At 41.2% G+C, this 22,883-nt stretch overlaps 1 protein-coding gene across 2 annotated transcripts in view; it reads right to left on the bottom strand.

Annotated features, from left to right (window-relative positions):
* GAREM1 (GRB2 associated regulator of MAPK1 subtype 1) overlaps positions 1-22,883 on the bottom strand; it is a 102,398-nt gene that overhangs the window by 69,342 nt on the left and 10,173 nt on the right. The window contains exon 2 of one of the 2 annotated variants that reach the window (XM_042029094.1): positions 10,132-10,272. In XM_042029094.1, the coding sequence (XP_041885028.1) occupies positions 10,132-10,272 (141 nt within the window). Of the gene's footprint in view, positions 1-10,131; positions 10,273-22,883 lie in introns of those variants that run through there. The other variant, XM_042029096.1, reaches the window with a different exon arrangement.

The raw sequence follows: 22,883 nt of genomic DNA, 5'->3' as shown, positions 1-22,883 counted from the left end.
CATGAAACAAGGCAACAATTAATAGATGCAGCCAGCTTGAATTATTTCAGCCACTCAAATGCAGCCAGCCAGCCTTGGCTGGCTACGCCCAGTCCACTGCAATACAGGACTCATGTGAGATGAACCGGAAAGGTTGAACCAGTGACAAATATTTAAAGAGCGTGATGTGAAGGTGCCTCCCCTGAAAAATATAACCTTCTTAACACATTGATTTAAAAGGTCTTTCTTACTCTACATAGGCTATCAACCATCCAAGATGACAGTAGCATCTGTCAGTGCTGTAGATTTTGTGACAGGTGGCTCAGCAGCCTGGCGTTCTTAGTTTGAGGACATTTATGAAAGCCCTCTTACAGCGTACAATCATTTCCTTCTTTGCCCCTGCTCCACCTGCTTTTGGGGTCAAACTGAACACTTGGGTTCACCAGAAGAGTTGAGTCTCACCTGCAGTAGAGGGAATGAATGGAATACAGAGCTTCATGTCTGTACATAAAGCTGCGAGAAAGTAAGTACAGGCTTTCAGTTTCTCTCTGTTGCACAGGTCCTTCAGAGCAAGAAGTTAAATACCCTTGTTCCTCCTATCCAGGTAATAATGGTCACCTTTGCTATTAGTGTTAATAGCTTCCCCCCCACCACTGAAACCAGTTCATCTCTGCCAACTGAGAACAGAAAAGCTCTGCACAACAGCCCATGACAGAGGAAAGAGCCAGTTTTTCCACTTCTTTAACTTTCAAAGCTCACAGAAGTGCCTTTCCCTGACACAGCAGAATCACTGACTTGGATCACAGGCTAAATTAAACACACAAATTACATTCTCCATATAAACAGTTACACATGACTTAAATAGCATGGTTTTATTTTCCTATTGGCACCAATTGGTACAGTAGTTCAGTCAAAGCTTAGGACATCAGTGATGTCAGTTGCTTTAATTGGCAGCACTGACGTGACCAGCTCTCGTTCCCAGACATGAAGTGTGCCGGTTTCCATAGGGAGGATGCTGACCGAAGAATTCCTACCACACTTCCTATCAGTTGTTTTGAGCAGCAAATACTGCCTCCAGCAGAAAAAAAAAGGGGAAAAAAAAAAAAAATCATCTGTTTAGGCATCCAAAAATTCACAGGATGACGCCATCCTGTGAGACAGATTTCTCTGCAGCTCCCTCCCTAAACACACATGACCTATCAAAACTCCTGCTCTACATTCCTGCCAGCTGGGTTCTGTATTTACAGAAGGAAAAGACATCAATAATTTTTGCCTTGCTTGTTTGCCATGCTGGCTCAGTTGTAACAGTTCCCCTCCAGCCCCCAGAAGGAAAAGGGACAGTCTGTCTGAAAGAGATTTGATAGACTAATTATAGAAAGCTCATGGCAATTTCTTCCCTCACAAATTCCCATGCAGATTTAGTTCATCTAACAAGTCATAATGTCTCTAAAGGAAAAAGTGGGGATGAACTTGAAACGAAGTGAAGCCAAAAGCAGAAGAATCCACCAAATGAAAAGAAGCGTGTGGTAGCCCATAACCAAATTCCCCAAGCATTAAGGACTGTACTTCTTTGCAAGAGTCTTCACCTGCTACTAGCATGAACCATGATCCAGGTAAGAGTCATGGGATAGTTGCACTGGTGACTGCTTCATTCCTAGCAGTCACATGTGCTTGTCTCTTCTGCACCTGGTACTCTGTATGAAAATTCATGCAGTGTTACATAAGAGATTACTAAAAGGCATCATCACCCATATGAACCATCAACTCAAAATATACCATTTTTCAGAATTTAATAAAAATTCTTCCCCCAAGTTTGCACAGAAGGGAAAGCATATTTTTTAACTGATTAAACATAGCCTTTACAACTCCCTTCTCTTTATTCTTTTCTCCCATCAAGGGATAAGTTCAAGGCCAGATGGGTGATATTAAAATTGTGAAATTCCTACTTTAGGAAAACTGGTGTGAAGTTCCAGATTGCAATTACAGACCACAGGTTAAGAGACCCACTTCGAGGTTCTTAACGGTCCTTAAAGGCTTTTAACTGTATGGTTTTCTGTGGCCTGTCATGGTAGGCAAGGGGTGAAGCAGCTTCTCACTTTATTCATGCCTTGCTCAGTGCCTAGAAACAGGCACTGTTTCTCTGCCCCAGCCTTGCTGGCAGCAGCTCACCAGCTGGGTAGGCTGTAGTGCTCATACAACTCCTCCCTTTTGAATTCTGAAGTTAGACCTCATGAAAAAGGAGAACAGCTGTCTCTTGGGAACTCAGGAGCCACATTTTCAATTTCCTTGTAGCTAGTGCTTCGGGTAGCTTCAAATCATTAGAAATGAGGGATCAGACTGGAGCCTTGAGTGCAGCCCTGAATACACCTCAGATTCCCAGTGGGGATCAGCCTTTTTCTCTCAGCTTCCCAGTGGTTAAGTTAGGCAGCTTTTAAGACCCCCTCCCAAGCACTTAAGTCTTTCCAGCAGCATGCAAATGAGCCCAGCACTCCACTGTACCAGGCAAGAGCTAAGGCAAAGTAATTCAAGCAATGCCAAGCAAATCCCGTGTGATTCAGGCCATCTCCCAGTCTTCTGGGAACCAGTTTCCTGGCTGCTATTCCACCCTTCCCTCAATTGCAATCTTTCAAAAAGTCATCCTCCCCAGTTAATTTCTTTTGTATGAGCCTCTAGAACTTTTTCCTAATTGATGCAACTCCAATAGGCTTTTTTGCTGCCCATGGACATCTGAAACAAGCAAACAAAATGAAACAAAAAAACCAACCACCACCTTACAGTGAATGCTTGTAAGGTCACAGCTGAATTTCAGCAACTTTCAAGTTTGCAGACTTTGAGTAACAGCCAAGAGCTGTGGAAGTCTGAGAGGAACATGTGATACTCCGAGCCATCAGTTGTAAAAGCTGCAAGTTTTCCCTCTCTCTTCCTACTTCCTTTCTCACAAATAAAACAAATTCAATGCTGAAGCAAATCTTAGGGGTTTTCTTTTTAAAACAAGCATAAGATTATACTTGTGCTGAAGTCAAGGTAGAGGAGAGCAAGACAGCTGTATCTAAAAGGATACAGCTCTTCCCACTTAGTAGCTCACTGTAATAGGATTGAAAAATATCACTGTCATCACAAGGTTTTAAGGTACCCTTTAAGGTACCAAGCAAATCCCATGAAACCAAGCATATTTTATAGCGGAATTGGTGTCTACAAACCATAGACCCTTACTCCAGGTTAGAAAGCAAGACAGAAAATGCAAGTATTTTCTTTCCATGAACTTCTGGAACACAGTCAGACTTTTCCTCCATTACTTGGAATATTACTACCCTGTGAACTGATCCTACTTTTCTCATTACATCAAAGAGCAACAGTCTTTGAGGGCTGCAGACTCTTACCGCAGTTCCAGTTTTCCAGTCTGGCCCATCTGAAATATCTGAAAGGTAAATTTGAACTAAAGGAGTGTTGAACATGGTATCTTTAGAAAGCTGGATCCAAACTTTGATATAACCACCCACCAAACGGAACATCAAGCAAATTCTACAAGTTCTGTAGGGGATACCAGAAATCTCCCATAGACATAAGGTTGTATATGTGCAAAGAAAGAAAGTTTCACAGTCTGCTGATTTTAACTCATGAGAATGGTAACTTCAGGGAAACTAGACACTGCAAAAAAGTCTGGCTGAGTCCAGAGAGATGAATTCAAGTGAAAGATTCTTGATGAAGTCAATTCTTCATCAGTGCAACCTGATGAAGAATTGCACAGCGCCGTTTCACTCGACGCTAAATTCGAATCATCTCTCCACACTGAAAAGGTATTGCTGATCCATAGCTTCCATTTTGGGAAGCTGTCAGCACACAACTCTACAAGAAGGGGGGAGGGGGGGTAAGAAAAGGGAAGACATATGTATACTTTCCTTAGCAGTTATAAAACAAAATGCAAAGTAGATGAGATTCTCCAACACGTTATCTGATAAACGGGGAATATTTCATTAAAATAAGGTAAAAAGCTGCTACTTCACCAGGCTGGCTAATAGGGGGAGATGAAAGAACAGGAAGAATAAGTGCACCCAGAGATGCAAAAGAAATAAGCAATTTTTGCCAGCAATCTCATTGACTGCATTTTGATACTGCACTGTAGATCAATGGAGACATGTTTGCCAAAATTCAAATGGGTACAGAAAGTGAAGTAACAAACAGACAGGACCATGGGAAGGTCTGACAACTTGTTGAAGGTAACTCTTCGAGGAAAAAAAAAGAGGAATATGGATATTTGCTTGTATATAAGAGTTCATCCAGTTTTTCAAGGCGACAGGTTTGAGAAATCAGGAATATGAAGAATTTCCAGACTACAAAGCTGTGATTTCCTAGAATAAAAAACACTAAGTCTTTGTGGGGAAAATGAGGTAGCAACAAACTAAAATCAAGTCAATAAATATATTTTAAAGCATAAACATTTCCAGAAAAGCATGTAATGATGCTATATGGGCAATTACAAGTGTTACAGACATTACTGATTTCAGAGTTGAGGAGGCACAAACTGTTCAATAAAGTGAATGCCCTCTCTCTCTGCAATATTCAGGCAGTACTTTACAATTTTAAATGAATACCAAATACACTTTATTCTACATGTTTATGGGGAAAGAAAGGTTGCAGTGCTCAAGAAACTTCCCACAGTCAAGTATTCAGAACTACAGAAGTCATATTTCTCTTTTAAAAGCATGAAGGCTATATGCTGGTGGCACTGCTTTCTCTTATTAGAAGAACTTGTGAAGAAAAGTTTTCAAACCTCCAGTTTCTTTTCAGATGCACAATCCTTTTCAAGAAAAGAAAGAAAAAAACAAAACGAAACTTGGGTACTGGGTGGGTTAAATGTGTGTGTAGGTTGTTTTCTTGGTTTTTCTTCTGAGGATATCCATTCATTAATCATTTACAAGCCCACATACACATGGCAGCCTGCCTCTCTCAGGCGCACAGCATTCGGGCTCTGCTCTCTAGGAAGTGATACTCAGCTGTAGAGCACGAAAGCCTCAGGAGAACTATGTGATAGCTCGGTGCCAGGGTAAGTTCAAAGCAAAACACAAATCAGAGTACAAAACATTTTGTATCAGGGAGTGGTGTGCCTGTTGGCTGGAAAGGACTCACCTAAGTTCTCTACTCCAGAGCAGTGTGTCCCTCCCTGCCTTAGATCTCACACACCTCTTTGAACTTAAAATTACCCCATCAGAGCTGTGCTGCTCAACTCGCTCAGAAGAGCAGGCATAGCTTTCCCTGGCACCACTCGCTCTTCTCAAGGATGCAAAGCTTTGGACAAAACGCTCTTTGTCCAGCACCACCTTCCCTGATCAGCAGACAGCATTAAATTGCATCTGAGGGAGTGGAGAGTCTGAATTGAACTTAAGCAGGCTCCCACTTTGTCCCCGAAGTAACACAAGCTGGCAGCAGATACCATAATGCTGACAAGCAAAGGATGTGTGCCACTCTAATGTTTTTTCTTCTCCCCAGGGCCAGGAAGAGAGCTCTACAGCAAACTTACAGAAGACCCAACACACTAGAAACATCTAAGAGTGCTCAGCATTACCGAAGGAAAAATCGGAGCTCTTCCAGACCTTGGATGCATCAGGTTCAGGGTGGCTAATGAGAAACAGCAGCTGCTGTTGCTGTCATCATCTCAAGACAACTGGGAGATGCCTAATTCACACCATGCTCTCCTCCCTCAGTGTCCAGGGGATGGCTATTCCAGAGTGGATAGCAATAGGCCTACAGGGATGGCCAAACTGTGCCTTGGAGACAGCCATGGACCTGAGAGAGAAACTTCTGCAACTGCATGTTGCCAAATGTCAGGGAGCTGTCCTGCTGCCAAGGCAAGTTCGCTCCTGAGAAGACCTGCAGAGAGCGTCTTCCTCCATGCTAGCAGGGCACGGGGAGGAACAGGCCCATCAGGCACCACTCCGTGATTAACAAATCAAACCAGTAGGAACAGGTTTCAGTAAGGTGTTTGTTGTACACCAGTTCCAACAGCAGAGAAGGGCCTTCTGACTCATTCCATCCAACACCCCACCTGGGGAAGGTTCACATGACAAGGTTTTATATTTCCTCATTTAAAAGGCATTAAGAAAGCTATCAGCACACTTAGGTAAGCAAGCAGACCAGGGCATCAGTGATTACTCTGTATTAGCAGTTCCACACCTGCACTCTGTGGAAGGGAGGTGTGAGTTCACAGGAATATTTTCAACAGCCCGGATGTGTTACGGTGTGGCACGCCCTGGAATAGGGTGTTACTTTCTAATATCTTTATAGAAGTATTTTTGTTACTAGTTGCCTCCTATGTGCGCACAGGTGGCAGCAGAGACAAAAGAGGGATTCCTTCCTAACTCTGGGCAAAACTGAGTAGACAATTACAAAAAAAAAAAAAGGATTTTTACATTTGTATGTTTGGGGTTTTTTTAATGTAATCTCAGAGGAACAGTTTTCCTCTCAGAATGGAAAAAACCAAACAGACAGTTAAGAAAATGAACCATCAGTTCCAACAACAGTGATAAGGCCCTAAAAACCCCCAACATTAAAAGTCCTGTAATGATTTGATTAAACGTGGGAGTGCATATTTGGGGCAAAATTACCTAAATGCTGCCAACCCATCCCAAAGTACTTTTTTCTTTCATTGCATGCACTCACCAACACTAGCATGGCCTTTGAAAGAAAAGAATGCACTGTGTAGGTGGGGGTATGCACACACTCCACAGCCTTCTGTGCCACTTTTCCTGTACAGCAGGTTTTAAGCAACCACATCCAACTTGATCATCCACTTTCACATCAATAATCTGCACACATAAACAACTGTGGCCACGTAGCACAGGCATTTGCAACAGACAGAACCATTTACAGTCAGAGCAGAACACCTCTGCGGCTTGAGCTGATGCATCCTCTTTAGATAGTTTTGAGCTGTAGAGTCCTAGAAGGTAATGCAAGAAGAGTCAGACAACGGCTGAAGGTTGCAGTATTAAAACTCTGAGAGAGTGTCTTTCAGTTATCACAGAATACATCTGAGATGTGGTCACCAGCATATCCCTGGGACACATCTTCCTATGCAGAACCTCTGCAGAAGAATGAAAGTATCCTCCTTGGCAAGCAGCAGCACGGCAAAGTGTAATTCTGCAAGGTACCAACATTCCCTGTGTATCTTCCAAATTCAGATCATAAACCAGCGTTTTCCAGAGGCTACCAGGGGAGACATTTATCAAGGTAAAGGTTACCGTGCTGCCTAAGCAAAATGTAACAGTAATATTTAACATCAGCTGGAGGGTATCAGTAATACACACTTGCTTTTAGAGGAGAAATCCAGGTATTAAGGATATCAGAGTACCAGGAACAAAACAAAACTAGTTCAGACAGAGAGCTGATAAGACCTTCCTGTAAATATCAAATGTGAATTGTGTATCTGAGGAAAGCAAAGGACACCAAAAGAATGTCCATCTGCTGTGATGGTTTACCTTGGATTCTTGTGAAAACTGTTCTTTCACAGGACACTATCAGGACATTAATTTTGATATGCTCTCCATTCTATATGCACATGAAGATTCCTATTGTTTTAAGAGCCAGAAACACATTAGTTACTTGGTTTTAATTACATGAAAATTTAACTTGATGCACATTAACTTTTACTCTAAAGAGAGAATATTCAAGAGAGAATGGTTACACTAACAGCTGTCACATATGATCTTTAATAGCAAAAATTAACCATGTCTGCCATCACCAAAAGAAACAACCAGGGTAGCAATTTCATAGTAGGGAAAAGACCATCAGCAAGACTGCACAACTCAGGTTCTGTTAATATAATTTCACTTAAATGCAAAATACAGCATTTCCCTTCTTTAGCAAAGCTTTATTGTATTGTTTTGTATTTGTTGTATTGTTTAATAAGTGTATCAAAATCTGATTTAGCGAGTAGCAAAATAAGATTTATTTTATGCTCATATTTATATATACAAGTGATGACTTTGTGGTACTTAAGCCATAATCTCAGGAAAACAAAATCAGTTTCAGTGTCTCTTCCTGCTCAACTGTTACAACCAAAATAATATTGCAATTTGTGACATTGAAATTCTTCTGGGGATTAAAAAAAAAAAAGCTATTCTATTAAAGCCAAAACAAACCTAGAAAGTAATTTCAATGAACTCTTATGTTCCATCTCTAAGGGTTATTCTGGTAGCCAGTACATCTTAGCGGACAGAAGTTTAAAGTTTAACCATGCAAAAAGTCAGTCCTATAATCCAGGTCAGCACCCAGCCCAGCAAGCTGGCTTAGGCAACCTGGCCTCTCCAGAGAGGGTTCTGGATCCCAGGAGCAGTGAATGTGAGGCACTGCACAGGGCAGCACTGAAAGCACTCAGTGTTAGCTCATGGATTTCTGTATGCTACTCCACAGCAGCACAAGTTAATCGTTAGGGCATGGAAGACACTTCTAATTGCATTCATGTTAGCACCCAAGTGCCAAACTGCAGTGCTTTGCTAACTAATCCTTCACATGCATAGATTGAGCTCTCCTTTCATGTAGGCAAACCCATCAGACATGCTCTGGCTCTGCAAGTTAGCCCAGACCACGTTTGTGACGTTCCTTAGGCAACACTGGAGCTCATCGTGCATTCAGTAAGTGCCGTCACTAGGTGGAAGTTTCTGAACTTTAAGATATTTTCATCTCATTAATGAGGGTTTTGTGGCAGGCAACTTTCTTTGACAGCAAAATGTATTTTGCTAACTAAACACACCCTCTTTTCCTGCATTAACACAGGCCAGGAAGAAAAGCACATTGACACTTTTATATCTCAGGGGATAGATTTTAATTTTGCTGGTGTCTGTGTAAATTTAAGATATGGATGAATGGAAGCATGAGGAATCAGGAAACTCTGCTTAGCATATCTTTAACTTTAAAAATTAAGAACCAAGCCTCCAGTAAACCCCTTAAGATCTTCTTTCATGCCAATAACCATTTTATTTTCTGTTCTCCTTCTTCCAGGAATCAGTGTAAGAATTTTAAAACATGGCATTCAGTTTGAAGGAAGTGTTTATCTGTCCACACCACTGGAACTTATGCAGCCAGGAGGTGTAAAAAAATTGTTACTAAGCATAAGCACTAAAAACTGTTTATGCTAAGAAGGTTAACTTCGGGGAGTTTTAAAGCTGCATATATTATGACACTATATGCCATCAGACCAAAGCTTTTAAACATATCTTAGAAAAATTAACCTTCCAGCAGTGAACTCCAAGGAGAAACAGGGCATAAGAAGGCAAGTGGTGTAATTTTCATCACTGAAATAGGGTGCATCACTGCATCACTGAAACAATTCAGCCAGGTCTTGTCCAACTCAGCACACCCTCAGTGCACAGTGTTTTAAAGGAGACTGTAGCAGAGCCAAGTACATTATTCAATTGATAACTGGTTATACAGAAGACTAAACCACTAAGCCCACATCTTTATTTCGTAGCCATGTCTCTTTCAGTTCACACTTTCCAGCCTTTAAAAGTTTTCTATCTACTGCTGTAAGATAAGCGCTTCCCACTCACATTTTATTGTTCTGTTCAGCTTGTGAATAAGAACACTAAACAGCAGGAGACAGTATTAAAAATAATTTCCTAGGAAAGTAAAAATAATTTGAAATCGTAAAATAAATATGGATTAGTTGGATCACAGCTACTTGGAACAACAGTATTACTCTATCACCCAAAAAGGCAGACAAAGACAAGGCACTCCTGAGGAGCATTAGTTTAAAATTGCAGTATTATTATGGTGTTTAACATGGAAATATCAGAAAATCCGCTCCAGCTTGAGTGTAAAACCTATTCCATCTTTGACCAAACATTTCAAGGCAATTTCAAACTTTCACACTTGTGTCTCCAAATTCACACATGAGAAGTGCTGGCAACTCATTATGCTCAAATTGAAACCAATTCCTCTACACAGCTACGTGTTCTGTCAATGTGCTGCTCAATGAAATACATCTATTTAGCAGCCCTAGGAGCAAGTCAGTATCTCTTGCTCTGTAACATTTCTAAAACATTAACTCACAGACACGGCATGAGAGGCTTAGCTTCACTCTCTCAAATATAGTGATCAGTGTAAGTGGTAGGCAGTTCATTATTTTTGCATTGTATTTCAGGTGAACAATAGCTTTACCTGCATAATGTACAGGGATTTCTATCTTTGGCCCTATGACGTAGTGACCCTCCTCCAGACTGTGAGCTGTGATTGTTGTCCACTGCCGACACGAATGTATCAGAAGATAATCGCTCTCCCGAAGACCTTCTACAGTTTCTCCTGCAAAACAGATGTAGGGTTTTTTTAAAAAATAAAACAAGCCACACTTACTACATGAAGAATTAGGAAAACTTAACATGCATTTTATTCATATTGGTGTTTATTTTTTTCCAGATGTTTTGATAATTAAAAATTCAATTAAGTAAATTTCAACTCTACACAGTATTCACTTTTGCAGCTTAAGCATCTTACCTTCCAGAAAACAAACATGAAGCAAATTATGCCATGCATACAATATCACAGAGATGCAATCCAGATTACTGAGTAGTGGCTCTGGGGCTCCTTTTTCAGCTTTCTGCATAAACAGACTTTTCATATTTCTATTTCTGTCTGCCTATCTCACTCGATATAAATACTTGAGAGGTCCTTTAAATAAAGGAAAAAAAAAAACCCCAACACATTTTCATATTTTAGAAGATCAGCATCACACTACCATACAGTAGTAACTGGATGTCACACTTTCAGATACAGAGATTTCATCTTTATCATTCTATCCCTTTGCAAGCTCTTGCTTAATTAGCCATTCAGATGTCTATAAACTTAATCCTATCACTTAAGGAGGAGAAATGAATAAATATATATATATATATATATGAAAAAGATAAAAAGTCACACACACCAAAGTCCCCTCTCAGAGTGAAACTCAACCAGAAGCCTTACCAGACAATGTGTAGCTCACCTTTCTAAGGCACTCTCCTGTACCCTGGTATCTGTCAAATCCATCCCAAACACAGTCAGAGATCAAGACCCAGCCCTCTTTTCTTCCCCTGTCCCTAATAACTCCTCTGCATTTCTGCAGAGCATCCTCCTCTCCTCTGTGGTTTGCAGCGCCTGATCAGGTCTAGAGTGCTTTGCTTGGTCTTCCAGCAATTGCAAGAGCCACATAAGACGGACCACTCAATGTGCCAGCTACACATCTCGAGCATGATATATGAACAAAATTTCACAGAGCAGGGAACTGTTCTGCATATCATCACAGAACTGCTCTCACACACCTGCAGTCCTGCTCAGTACCCTTCTGCATTAAGCACACCAAAAAACAGCCTTTCTCAAGGTGTCTTTAAAGCAGTCACTTGGATGTTCAGGAATACTCAGTAGGCACTAAACATGGGCCAAGAATAACGAAACTTCAAATTTCATTTTCCTTCTCTCCCACCAGCCCTCTGCAGCTACAGCCAAAAATAACACAAGTAGTTTAGCCCTGGAATCAAGTTTGGACAAAACCCACCCCCTTCAGCTATGCCAACAAACTGAACTTTCTCCTCACTGTCCTGATATTCCTGAAAGTCAGTGGAAGAATGAGAATTTCCTCAGCCCGGGGCAGCAGACATTTCCTCTGTTCAATCTCTGCAGAGGACAGCTATTTCCCAGTAAGCTTTTTTTTTTGCCCACAACAGGCACTCTTCCATCATAGGCAGCAGCTTCTACACACCCAATTCCTGCCTGATTTCATGCTCCCATTCTATCAGAAAGCACCCTCCTACACGATTTAAAACACAACAACTGGTGTGTGTGAGAACTGTTAGATTTTAAATCAGAAGAGACCATTACGACCATCAGCTCCTACACCCTTTGGCCACAGGATTCTGCTTGTTTCCTCCAGAAACTTGTATTTGGCTAAACAAGGGAGACACCTGCCCCAACCTGCAGAGTCCAATAGATGGACTTCCATGGGAATGCTGTTCCATAGCCTGTTAAACCTTAAAAACGTTCCTGTTTAGCACATTTGGGTCTTTAACTTATAACCATGGGTCAACTGCTATGATGGGAATGTAGAGGAGAAACAAAAAATGTAAAAATTAAGAAGTCAAAAGGTATATACAAAGATGCTTAGTACCAGTTATTCTTGCTCCTATGAAGGTACGCTTCTAGGTTTCCTTCTTTTCCAGAGCACAGATAGTAACTTCCAGGTAAACAACCTGTTTCCATTAACTGGTTTCCAGGTGCTCCCTGGACCACATCCCTTGGCGGCCTAGACAGCTGCTTAACACCAGTTCCTGATCCCTGGGAAGCACCACCCTCCACCCACAGCACACTGGGATAAGTGATCTTGTAAAGCCTCGGGAAGAGTGGCAAAATTGCCATGCATGGTGCTTCATGAGAACTCTTTGGTCCCATCCATATCTTGAAAGAAATTCAGATATATTTGCTGAAAGAATTATGCATCTGCTAATTTTTAGCAAATTATCAGCTCTCGGGCATCTCCTGTTTTCTGCTCACAGAGCAACTTCTACTATGTATAAAAATTACCTTCAGCTTGCTGCAGAGCTTTACAGTTTTGAGGGAGAGCACAATAATAATAACAATAATAACAGTAATAATAATAATAACAACAACAATAAGAATAATAATAAGTGGTGTTCTTTGAAACTCATGTTTCAGTTTTGAGAGTTACACTCATGCTTCCTATAATCTGTGGCAACAAGTAATTATTCTGTCCCACAACAAAATCAAACCAAGGATACTTAAGGGAAGACCTAGTATTTTACTAGTTTCACTGACAGTGGTGAACAAATTTGGAATAAAGTACAAAGCATTTCCAGTATGCTTTTTTTCTGCCTTACAATCTGTAGGTATAATTTCGGAATACCCAGAAAACCTCAAGGGAGGCTGGACTCTACATCCAGGATTGCAGGGAAATAATTACAGTATGGGTCACCCTCGAAGAATCTGAGGAAGATATTCTCAGGAAAATAAAGACACCCATTATGAAAAGGTGTTTCTAGCCATGGCTCACATGCTGCGATCTGTTTAAGTGGTTGCTCCACTAAAACTGGGTGGGACAGGTGAGTGTAAAAAGAGATTAGTAAGGCAGGTCCAAGAGTGACTATGTAATTGAGTCTGGAGCTGGAAGGAGCTGTATTTCTTTAAACAGAACCTTGGAAACCACAATTCTCATTACACAAATTATTTGCTGCAACTGATTACATCGGAAACGAATTTTGTGCTTTGCCACAGGAGACTGGAGGAGACAAGGTGAAGCAGGTGTGACAGGGAGGTGACATTCCCTGTGGCTCCTTAACAAAGGGCCTGTCCTTACCAAGCCCTGATCTTTCCTAACCATAGGTGAGACAGATTCCTGGGGTTTGCTTAACAGGAAGAGGCTCCTTGTCACCAAGGGATTACTGGACTCTCAGAAACACCTGGCTAATCATGGCCTCCATGCTATGTGAGGAAAATGCGACTGAGGACAACAAAGCAACTCACTTCTGTCTTCCCTTTTCTTCTACTCTGTCTCCCCCATAAGACTTGCTCAGTGATTTTAAAGTGGCTTCTTCTTGGAGGGGAGGACCTTCGAGGCTGGAGGCACCTCTGACTGACCCTTGCTACACACCTCCTGTCCCAGCCCAACCCAGGCCAGACTTAGCCAGGCCTTCACACTTTTCTCAGCCAACCATACCTTGCAAAACAGCCACACACATTCAACCTGATCCCACCCCCCCACTGCAGTAACGTAAGTTATGCAAGCCTTCCATTAATCACATTTTAGCCGTGTGGGAGAGAACTCGGCAGCCCTCACATTCACCAGCTACGCAACTCGGTTCTCACCTATTCAACACACTCCTATGCTGCTGCTCACATAAAAATAAGACGCCATGAGAAAACAGAGAACACAGGCCACTCATCTTTAGTAACAGTTTTGTCTCTTATGATCCAGTGTGGATTAGCTGCTCTATCTTTTCACCCTCTCCTCCCTGCCCCACATGCCTGCAGTATAATTAAACCACTACAAAGAATCTACAGGCAAATACTTGTGCTGGTCTTTTAACCCCCCCAAATAAAAGTCAAGAGAAGCAATGAACTACCACATTCAATTCCCCACCCTTCCCCAAGTTGCCTACCTCCTTCCAAAATATGAGTCAAGTTTATTCATAATAATGCCCAAGACTAAGACACCCATGATTCACTAGCAGCTCCTAAACCCTAAATAAAGTGTCAACACCCATCCTTGCCCGAGATGAAAAGCATTGCACCTCGGAACTGAAAATGCAACCAGTATGTTCCGACACAAGCTGATCTCCCACAAGCACTCTGACCACAATCAGTATCTGGGTACTTCGCTCAGCACCACTGAAGTAGCATTGCAATAGGTGTTCACTGCAATAGGTGTTCACTGCAAATCAGATTCGCTATCATTTTTTAATTGCATGACCCATTTCTGTACAATTCCTAAAACCCTGTAATATTGTCAACAACATCCTTGTTGAAGGGTAGTTGCAGGGGAAATGCTGACCAGGAAAGCAAAATCATTCACATGTTGATACAGTCATAAAAAAAAAAAAAGTTAATTGCTTCATTTAGAGTCCCATGCTTATTAAATACTACCTACATTAAATGCCAATACTACTTTAATAATTCTTTCCAGTTACAAAACCGGACCATCCACATTTGGCAAATCTTGATTCTGTCATTGTAAACACTCCAATTTCAAATTAACAGCTAACAACTGTAGCAAGACTGATGGAGGAGGGACATGATACCCCCATCCACAAATTCAGACACGAAATTCTGTTTTCACCTGCAGTTTTTAAGAACCAGGTGAGAAAACAGAGGTCAGCTACATGCAGGGACTGAGTTTATATATGTCTATGCTGCAGCACAGAAAGAAGCTCATTTCTTTTGAAAAGAGACCTCTCTGCAAGCTGTTGCCAGTGCTTACTTTCTAAAGACACACACGTTTTTATTTAGTTTAGCATTTCACAATTCCAAAATGTCTGTAAATTCCCCAAAGTCTCGGGAGTAGAACTGAAGACCACTCCAGTTTTGAAGGAGACTGAGCACTCCTGTCTCCTCTTTGCTTCCTCCTGGATCACAGAATATCTCAAGCTGGAAGGGACCCATAAGGATCATCAAGTCCAACTGCTCATTTCTCACAGGACTACCTAAAACTAAACCATATGCCTAAGTCTCATCAAGATCCTCCCTGAACTCTGACAGGTTTGGTGCCCTGACCACTGCCGTGGAAAGTCTGTTCCAGTGACCGATCACCCTCTCAGTAAAGAGCCTTTTCCTAATGTCCCATTACAGTCCACAAAAGAAAATTCACACAGGTCCCACTTACTCCGCTTGCCAAAGATAACAATGACTTTTCAACACCAGCCACTAAAGAAAACTCATGAAACAAATGAAAAGAACCAACAACAAACCAACAACAAAACTTTCAAGGTTCTCCTCCTAATATTGAAAAACTAACATTCAAGTCACTGCAAAATGTTCAGACCAATATGACTCACTCACTCACAGAAACTACAATGCTAAAAATAGGCAGTGATGTACAGGAATATAAACGCTTTATAACGCCACACACTTTGTCATTGTGGCTAAGAGTTTGCATCACTGCCTTAAAGCATAAGTTTTGCGTCTGGAGACATTAAAATAGTAGGTAGCAAGGTAATTCAGAGAAAGAGAAGTCATCACATACAAGGTTCCAGTAACATAACAGATTCCATTTACACATACCAGATGAGCTAGATACCATTTCCTCCTGCCAGGAAGACGGTTACGGACACATTCCACTCATCTCATTCATCACGGAGGACTGCAAAGTGAGCTTAATGCTGTTCCTTGCACATCAGTTCAAGCAGGCTGAATTTGCTCTTTCTGGAATGAAAAGGCTTATGGAAAAGAACCAGGAGCTCACAAGAAACTTGAGATGGCTTTTGTGAAATAACTGATGAAAAAGATGCCTGTGGAACCCCAGGGAAAACTCAGCAAGACTTAGGGCCATGTGTTTTCATTAAGCCTGAACACCATCTGCATGCAAGGTAACAGATGCTGTACAATTAAGTGCATCACCCGGACTGTCTTGGTCAGTTAAGTAGGTGGTGAGTTTAATTTTTCCATCTAATGTTCCATAATCATATTACATATCATTACATAGAAAAATCTCAGCAATATTAAAAATCATGAGCGGGTACTCAGCCAGGTGCCTACCAAACCACACAAAAGAGTAACATCAACCTTATTCTCCCTCGAGTTTGCACTAATATTTGCCAGGAATGAAGTGTTAATTTGTGCAACTGGAAAAAGAAGTGGCTGGCTGGACAGGTAAGCAGCTATGCTGTGAAATAATTAGGCAGAACGGTCAGCATGTGGCTAGTGTTACAAGGGAAGGAGGTTTATCTGGCAACAACTGAAAGGTAAGAGAAAGCAAAACTATTAGAAGCCAGTAAAAAGAAAGAAGTGAGGTTCTTACTTATTCATCATGCTCCCATTGCACTGAGGAGCCCTACTTACACACTATCTGCTCCACTGGGCATGCAGCTTCCCTGGATGTTCCCTAGCTGAGGACCAAACAAGCCATGCATTAAGATAAACCTTAACATTACCCTACTACACCACAAAAACAAAAGGACAGCCCCACACAGTATGAAATGAAGTTATAATCTATCTATTGTTTAAAAAAAAAAGACAGTATTACAGACTTGCATGGCTCTGTGCAAAGAGACGTTTTGGGTCAGAGGGAGGTCACACTGCTAGCACAAATATAAATGCCAGCGCTGCTTTTTCATGGCAAAAGAAGGAACCTACAAAACCAGGCACTAGTAAAATAATAAAAGCTGTCTTGTTTTTGGAAAGGCAAACTTGTGTTTCTACAGACATAGCTAGTCACATAGCTCCCACACAAGGTAACACTTACAATTAATTAGATTTCTTTTCATCTTATTGGGAGATCCATAGAAGGTAAAAGATGAAGCCAAGGCCTCTCCTCAGCACAAAAGCTAGGGGGGACCCCATCTAAAAATGGGAAGCCCAGGGCCGAGCACTGATGAGACAGCACACCTGAGGAGACCACACACAGGTCAGAAACACCTGGCAGCACACAGTGAGCACCTGGGAACTGCAGGCATCTCACACACTTCAGTCTCCTTGGCAGTGAGGGTCTGGGAGCTCCACAGGTACCTGCAAGCCTTTGCAGTACTACCAAGTGTTAAAACAAGGCTGGGTACCACAACATTCTTTTGTCTTTAAAAAAATTAAAGAAAGAAAGAAAAGACCAATCATAACTCAAGAGCCATTCTTATCTGAGAGTCTGTGTTTCCTCTTAGTGGTGGGCTAATCCTTAACATAAACCTCAAAGAGGTCTCAGCACTTTGATTCTTTTTTAGCCAGTTGTTTGTTTGGGCTTCTGATCTCTTAAAATACAACACAACAAAAACCAAGGCATAACATCCACAAAATCCAGAAGATGGCAACTTCTTGTCCCACACAAACCAAGTAAGCTAAAACAAAAAGATGTACACCAGGCTGCATCACAAAGAGCATTTACTGTTAATTTGAATTTGGACTCATTTGATTCAGGGATACACAGAAGCACCACCAGTGCTCAAGCAGCACTGAGTATGTTGCTTTCATGGTATTAAGAGTACAAGTTCTCTGAAAAACATACACAAAAACCCCTCAGATTGTTAGCATGGGCAATAGGCTATGGAAAGAGAACTCTAAGTTCCTTACAACAGTGCACAGGACAGCTTCCATCTGACTTGCACACTGCTGTCAACACATGATCCTTCACCACCTCCAGCACTCAGCTGTATTACTGCCACAGCATTTCACTGGCACTACAGCTGCCTCTTTTCCTACAGATCATTTCACTAATACTTAGAGCTTCCTTCTCTTATAATGATGAGTTTGGGATTTATGTTTCGGGTGAAGAAACAAAAAGTTCTTGCTAAGTCTGAATATTTAAATTAGGACAAATTATTTTGTTATTATTCAGCAGGCTGTGCAACCTCTCCTCATGAGAACTCCATCTGAACTCTTGAGGGAGGGTGGAGGGAGAAAGTCAAACCTTTTGTTTTCTGCACACTGCATCATACTGCAGACTACCTGCTGTGTATTTTATCTATGGAGATGCACCTCAATGAATGTCAAAGACTAATAAATATTAAATTAGGGTGGTTTGCTTGCTTAAGCTTTGGCATTGTCCTTCGTTACTGAGTCAAATCTCCATTGAGCTGCTCAGCCTGCCAGTCCTATTTCTTCTGCAAAAGCACTGGTCTGTGATGTAGGTCAGCGGAAAAAGTTCATTAGGTACAGAACAACATCTGAATTTTCCAGACTGAAGTAGCAAAGCAAATTTGTAGGAAAAAAAAAATCACATCACTGTAATGTTCCTTATAGGAAGAGGAAGAAAGTCCCAGAAATATTTTGCTACATGATGAAGCCTACTTGTAGCAACGTTAGACTGACAAAAATCGAATTTTTTTTTATCACTATGACTGAACAGATGCTTAGAAGAGTTACTCTTGCATAAAATGCCTAATGGGATAGAAGTAGAAAGAGCATGCAATTGCAGAAAACACTACTACTGAAGAAAAACCTTCTCTGAAAGCTGTTTCATGTTATCAGTCTCACTTTGTTATTCCATACAGACACAAAAAAAAGGTTGATTAAAAAATTAAAATCAAGCTGATCAGAGAAACTTCCTTGTTTAAAAGAAAGCATAACAACCTGTGTGGGAGTGTATCATGCAAGGTCTAAATACAGACTGCCAGTAAGTTAAAAGGGTAAATATTGTAATTTCTAGGAGAAAATATTGTAGTTTCTAGGAGTAAGAAAAAAAAAAACAGCCAAACAACCCAACAAAAACAAACCCAAGGCACGTTAAAATTTAAACATCTCAGGGCTATATAATGTAGTGTACTAAATTTTTAATTTGAAGTGGGCAGATTCATTAGGAAAGCCTGACAGTGGTCTCAGCTGACTTTCTGTGTCTGAGCATAGTGGAAAAGATGAAAGCAGAAGGCTCTGTACCCAGCTACACAATCTTTTGAGCTTGCAACACAAGGATCTAGAAAAAAATTCCAGTTATATCCAGGACTATTGATAATCAGCCTCACTTTTCAGTTTCCCTTCTTCCTTCTCAAATTCCCAAGTAGTTTTCAATAGGTGCTTCCGTTTAACACTTCCATTCCTGCAGCACATTATTTGTGCTGCTTCCTATTATCTGAATCAACCAGCATTTCTGTCATGATTCAAACTGCAATTTAACACTCCTCTCTCTCAAAAAAAAAAAAAAAAAATCCAAAGTCATACATACTGACTTGACCTTCCATCAGTGGCACAGATTTCACATCTCCCAGTGGGTGAAAAGTTTCGTTTGACAGCATAAGGATTCATACTTATTTTGATTTTAAGATTACTTATATTATTCCTTCTTTTGCCAAAAACAAGAAATGGGGGAAAGTTGTAAGTAAAGCACGAAGATCAGGCAAAATCAGTTCAAATTCTTGTGTGCTGTCTCTTAGATTAAGATTCAACCTACTGGTCTTCAGAGTTGCTTTTTAATTACAAAAGAGTTTTAAAAAGTGCTTTTTATATATTTTTAAAAATATTTTTATTTGAGAGCTAGGCATCAAAGCCAGCTCAGGTTGTGCCTCACAAACTCACCAACAGTTTCACACCATCTCTTCGTTAATTCGCTGCTGAGACAGGAGATGTCCATGAGATTTGTCCAACTCCATCCAGCCCAGAGTGCTGTCCAAAAGCTGGTCATCTGCAGCAAGGACTGCTACCAGCAATTACACTTGTTTCCACCTTGGATGGTGGAGGGAGGAACACTGAATCTTCTTGCAGCTTCAGGAAGAGCTGGGCAAGATACATCTACCCACAAAATAGTTTGTCCAAGGTGAAGCCTCTTGCCACCTGTACACCTCGGATGAAATGCAACTGCTGTTGGCTACACTGCAACAATTTTCAGTTGTCTGAACAGGGAATCCAGTTTGCTTCACTGACCCTACCTGCTCAGCGAGGAAGGAGCAAAGACAGCATCACCCCCAGGCTGCCTTATGTTACTACCTGGGGTACTTTGTGCATTGATGTAACCCTTCAGCCCCACAGCACTGTGATCAGACTTTGCTCTGGGCAGCCATTAAGTATTTCACAATCAAGAGAAAGGAGATAAGGCTTTATTTCTGCAATTTCCAATCCCTCTGCAAAAGCCTGATACAATCAAATTGCTTCAATCCCAACTGAAGCTGAACTTAAGCTATCATCCACTAATACCTAACAAGAGAGCAGAGACTCCCAACCACCTATTCTTTTTATGCCTGCCAGCAAGAAGACAGATTTATTTCTCTAGGATTAGCATTTTGCTATTGGAATGACTGGATATACCAGTACTGTTGCAACAAATCAGCATAAACCATAATCTCATTACAAAGCTATGGGACAGATTAATCCACTGAAAAATCCAGTTTGTTCCAAGGCAAGCTTTTCCCTAGCTGCAAATATACAGAGAGAGCATCTCAGTGAGTCTTCAAAAAAAAAACCTGTTTGACCTACTGCAGGGAAGAGAAGAACAAATATTTTAAATAAGCAGTAAGTGGAATTTTGGTGCCACTGCCACTGATGGTAAACTCTCTGCTGACTTCAGCAATCTCACAGTTTCAACCTTGGCATCTTGCTTTCTTTGTGTTCATAAGAAAGCTAGTGAGAAAAAAAATGAGAAAGAGTAGTAACAACACAGATTTCATTGAGCTTTGTTTGTGTTTATTTCAAGCCTTCAGAACTAACATCCCAGAATGAGAAACCTTACTTTTCATGAATTCAAGCCAAACAAGCCAAAACACATCTTTCAACACAGACTGCTCTTCACTCCCACACAGGGGGAAAAAAACCACTCAGTACAACAACATCTTAACATTCACATTCCAAAACACAGTAACTTTCTGTTGCTACCATAATTACTCTTCTTATTAATATTGAGCATCATCAGATGTAACTGCAGATTTGCTGTATCCTCATGACAGATTTAGTTCTATGATTGATCAAAACAGTCCAACACCATGGTTACTTACAACAGGCTAGAAAATATCAGCAATTCTTTAAACTATTCTGATACTCTGCAACAAGTTGTGTATGTGGCAACTATTAATCATGGTAAAAAAAGTAAGGGAAAAAATATCTTAGAATCACTCAATTCCTCAAAAAATGAGATTCTTATGGAAGAAAGCTCTCTGGTTTTGAAGTCACCTAAGACCACAAATCTGAAGTGCTAAGAATAATAGCAAGGAATGACAAGTCTAACTGCACTTCAAATGGTCACAGGTTAGAAACATTGAGGAGAAAGCTAAGTAACTTTTCATTGCATGCAGCAGAGGTTCCAGCCTAGTTCATTGTTGTCATAGGGAGCGAGAGAAAGGAGTTATGTTGATCCCATACATAGTTAATTTTCCACTTTGAATTCTCATGGCCAAAATCGAGGGGGTAAAAAAGTTAAAATATTGATCTGCCCTTTGCAATCAAGGCACCAGGCCTGGAAAGGAAGAACGCAAAGAGCAGCTTTCAAAAGCAGTCTGATAGGTACAGATAAAGAGAACAACAGTGCTACCTGACCAAAGGAAAAACACAGCAGTAATGAGACCTCTGAGCAGCTTGCTGCCATCCAAATCAGCTCCTTTCAATACTTTATTAAGAGAACCAAGGTTCTCTTTCATTAGAGGCAGGCATTCCTCATTCTAGAGAGCTCCTGCTCAGATGTGTCTATAAGTACTGTGAGGTCCACTGGAGGACACACTTCCAAGCATCTCTTTAGCATCAGGTGCCCAGCTGGAGAAGCTTAATACTTCAGAGGTGGGAGGTCAGCATTTAACATTGCATTTAACCCACTGGTACTGACTTCCTATTTATTCCAAGCACAGATACAGAATGGTTGCTTCATTTGATCAAGCCAGAGGCAGCTGCACTCCTTTGCTGCTGCACAAGTCACAGGCAGTGGGTGGGAGTGTGGTCAGGGAAGGCTGGGTAAACCTCCCCAGATTTGGGATGCCAATGAAGAAAATTTTAACCCTACCAACCTCATGGATTTAAGAGCTAGAATTTGATTCCAGATTCTGCCCTGGCAGATGGAGAAACAGCCTATTCATTCAGACTTTTCCTGGGCACAGCATGAGAGCTGGGGAGCTCTCATTGACAGTTATTTATAATTAGATGATATTTTAAAATAGCATCCAAGTAAACACGCTCTATCCTCTCATTATACATCCCAAGTCCTAAAGGGACACTATGCCACTTTGTGTTGCACAGCAGTGATCCCTGCTTGAACTTGGGGCATCTTGGATAAGCTCCCAATTAAAAATAAAGTAGCCCAAACGCAGGAGCTGCTCAAGCATGGTTTTCTTTGGCTTTCAGAGAACTCACCATTACAATTTAATTTGTCTCTCATCTTTCTTGCAGCCTGGGTTAAGGATGAAATAAAAACAGCTGGAAATGAACAGAATTTCGGCTCTGCTGTGAAGTGGGGTTGTCACCTGGCTGCTTGCCCAGTGGCCTGGTCCACCTCCCCATGCCCTCACAGTCTGAACGGGCACTAATGGACTGTGCACACACGGCACCCGATTGCTGGAGCTACCACTGCCTCTGCATTTCAGCTTCATCCACCCAGCAGAAGGCATCCCTTCTGCTCAACCTGGAAAAATTCAAGTAGCACTAATAAGTGGGTAATGCCTCTTCAAACGTGGGCTGACTGCATACAGGGACAGAAGTATGGATGTTCAACTCTAATTAGGCACCTCTTTGGTCTGGTTACATCTTGGAACAGTATCTGAGTAATATGGGAATGCTAACAGAAGGAACACAATCAAAGCAGCCCCTACGTCTTTTCTGAA

The sequence above is a fragment of the Corvus kubaryi genome, unplaced genomic scaffold, assembly GCF_017639235.1.
Source record: "Corvus kubaryi isolate FWS band 111438036 unplaced genomic scaffold, C.kubaryi_AGA036_p1.0 37312, whole genome shotgun sequence".
Taxonomy (NCBI): domain Eukaryota; kingdom Metazoa; phylum Chordata; class Aves; order Passeriformes; family Corvidae; genus Corvus; species Corvus kubaryi.
The sequence above is the reverse complement of the archived record's forward strand: the minus strand, read 5'-3'. Positions and strand labels throughout refer to the sequence as shown.